Consider the following 2,829-nt stretch of genomic DNA (forward strand, 5'->3'; position numbering starts at 1 on the left):
TTTATAACATTCTGGTTAATTCTGACCTAAATATTGTTTCACTAATTAAGTGCGAAAACAAATCCATTTATAATATTCTGGTTAAATGTGACCTAAATATTGTTTCACTAATTAAGTGCGAAAACAAATCCATTTATAACATTCTGGTTAATTGTGACCTAAATATTGTTTCACTAATTAAGTGCGAAAACAAATCCATTTATAATATTCTGGTTAAATGTGACCTAAATATTGTTTCACTAATTAAGTGCGAAAACAAATCCATTTATAATATTCTGGTTAAATGTGACCTAAATATTGTTTCCCTAATTAAGTGCGAAAACAAATCCATCTGTAAAATTATGATTAAATATGACCTAAATATTCTTATTCCTAACTAAGTGCGAAAACAAATCCATGTGTTAGTTGATTATAACACAGACGACCGACAGATGAAGTAGAATATGAAATCCAACATACAGGTGGATTGTGGCCATTAATATATTTAAAAGAAGCAAGCCATTAAAACAATCAATAGCCTACAGTTTGGTGGCATATCGCTTCTATGTGATGTCGTTTACTTCCCTTTGACGTCTTTTTTTTTTTCTGGCAGGACAAACATAATTATTTGTGTAATACGGCGTTGAATATCTAGTTATTTCTGTATCCATCTGTCTGTTCACTCATCCATTCGTTCATCTGTCTATCTGTCTAGTGTGTTATTGTACTTCCTGTATATATATATATATATATATATTTTATCTGCCGTCCATTTTGTTCAAGTCAGACATCATACATGCAAATTCGAATCACACTGTCGTTTTGGTTGTGTTAGTTACGCCCTCTGTTATTCAAAGACTTATAACAATTTTATTTCCTCAAATAAACACTTCAGATTTTAAAGAACTGGATTACTTCTTTTTAATTTTTTTTGGGGTGGGGGGGTATCCGTCACGGGTTAAGAAAGTTTCGTATTAAGTGTATCCTATCTCTCCTTCCAGTTGAGCAATCTTAACAGAGCTGTTGATTAACGGACGACAAACTGTACTGCATGACTTAAAATTGAGTAATTTTTTGCTCTCGTGTTATTGTTATTGTTTTTATGAAAGAGTTTAAATTTTATCAAAATAAAAGGATACGTAACTTTTACTTACCCATTCTGTGAAGGCTAGGAAACAAACAGAATGTTGAGCACATTCTTTAACCTTCCACATCTTTCTTCTGTCAGACTGGTTAAGAATGATATAGCCAGTTTTGGCTGTGTTTTCTAAGTCTTTGCTTTTTTTTTCCAGCACTAGGTTATCAGTGAAACTGGCTAAGCCTGAACAGGAGTGCTGTTCCACTTCTGTCACCAGTTTGAAAAATAAACAGTGTGTGTGACAGATTATCAGTTAAACAGTGAAAAATTCCAACCTCATATTCATATCACAGTTCCTATCGCTTCTTTCTATACATATATATTTACAGTAATGTCTTAAAACACTCAAAAAATGTCTAATATATCGCCGGTAAACCTTTCCAGTGTTGTAAAAGTAACTACATGGGACTATAATGGCACGACATGAACGGTTTCTGCAGTTCGTATGAGGTGAAAAAACACGGTGTCACAAGAGTCGATACTGGTTCAGATGGGCCTGCAACAGGCCTATTCTCTCGTGCGCATTTACCCGACCATCAAATTAGGATACGAATACATACACACAGACGTATCCAGGATCGTAACGAACAAACCAGCCGTGTCTTCTGGAGCGAATCCACCACGCTGTGCCGCACTTCCCCTCCATAAGCACGTGCACGCATGCGCTTGTCTTATTTCATCCGTCACCCTAACTATTCAGTCTGTCGCAAATTTAGGACACCTTTCCTGACGGCGAGAGGTCATTGTCGCTGACAAGATTCCAGCTATAATTGAATAGACAGGCTATTCCCAACGTTTAAGGATGGCAGACGCATAGCTTGTATTATTATTATTATTATTTTACTTAAATCTTATGTTATACAGAGCATTAGTAACATTGTCGGATATTTTCGACATATAAATAGGAGTTTTGTTTGTCATAGTTCTTATATTCAATTGCGTTTGATCCTGTTATTTCGTTGTTGGTAAATATTAACATCAAGTTAATGTCGCACTGGAGCACTACGTATAGGAGCAGCCAATTAAACAAAGTTACACGTCGTTAATTGTTTAAAATTGAAAGGTAATCCGAGAGAGAAGAAGGAACTTAAAGTTACAGTAATTCTACTTATTACTACTATGGCATCCACTACCCACAGTTATGTCTTACACTTTACCGTCATACTTAATTATATTTCTTCATATATTCGTCAAGAAATGTCTACAAAAAATGCTGATGTTCTAAGTCCTCATTATACCTCGTGTCTTTTGTTTATGACAAAGCTACTAAGACTATTTACCCCAGTCCCTAATTCTGGACAGTTGGCCAAAGAGAAGGTAGCAATACCCTACCACCCACCATCGATTCTAAACGGTTGACTGTTACTGTTATGACGCACCCACAGCTTAATTAAAGTGCGGGGAATATCTAGCGATACAGCAAAGATTCGAACCCGGTCTCTAGCTTTAAAATTTATTCAGTACTCTACTACTCTTCTAACCTACGCCGCCCCACGTGCAGCCAAGTATAGCCTCGTGACTCTGGTCGTTCATTACAGAAAACCTGCTATTCCAATATGGCACATTCAAGATTTAAGCTTTTCTATAGATCAAACGTGAACCAGACATTTGATTTGCAAAATATACTTGCTGTTCTTGAGAATTCATCATAAAAATAAAATTACATCAAATAAATACGAGTTAAGTATTAACAGCGAACGATAACGAACCCC

At 35.6% G+C, this 2,829-nt stretch overlaps 1 protein-coding gene across 2 annotated transcripts in view; it reads right to left on the bottom strand.

Annotated features, from left to right (window-relative positions):
• The window catches only part of LOC106474164 (CD82 antigen-like), a 34,549-nt gene extending 32,654 nt beyond the window's left edge, over positions 1–1,895 (bottom strand). Inside the window, exon 1 of one of the 2 annotated variants that reach the window (XM_022402534.1) lies at positions 1,134–1,895. In XM_022402534.1, the coding sequence (XP_022258242.1) occupies positions 1,134–1,193 (60 nt within the window). In that variant the 5' untranslated portion in view covers positions 1,194–1,895. The remainder of the gene's footprint in view (positions 1–1,133) is intronic. The other variant, XM_013934856.2, reaches the window with a different exon arrangement.
• Positions 1,896–2,829: the final 934 nt, after the last annotated feature.

The sequence above is a fragment of the Limulus polyphemus genome, unplaced genomic scaffold (assembly GCF_000517525.1).
Source record: "Limulus polyphemus unplaced genomic scaffold, Limulus_polyphemus-2.1.2 Scaffold6892, whole genome shotgun sequence".
Lineage (NCBI taxonomy): Eukaryota > Metazoa > Arthropoda > Merostomata > Xiphosura > Limulidae > Limulus > Limulus polyphemus.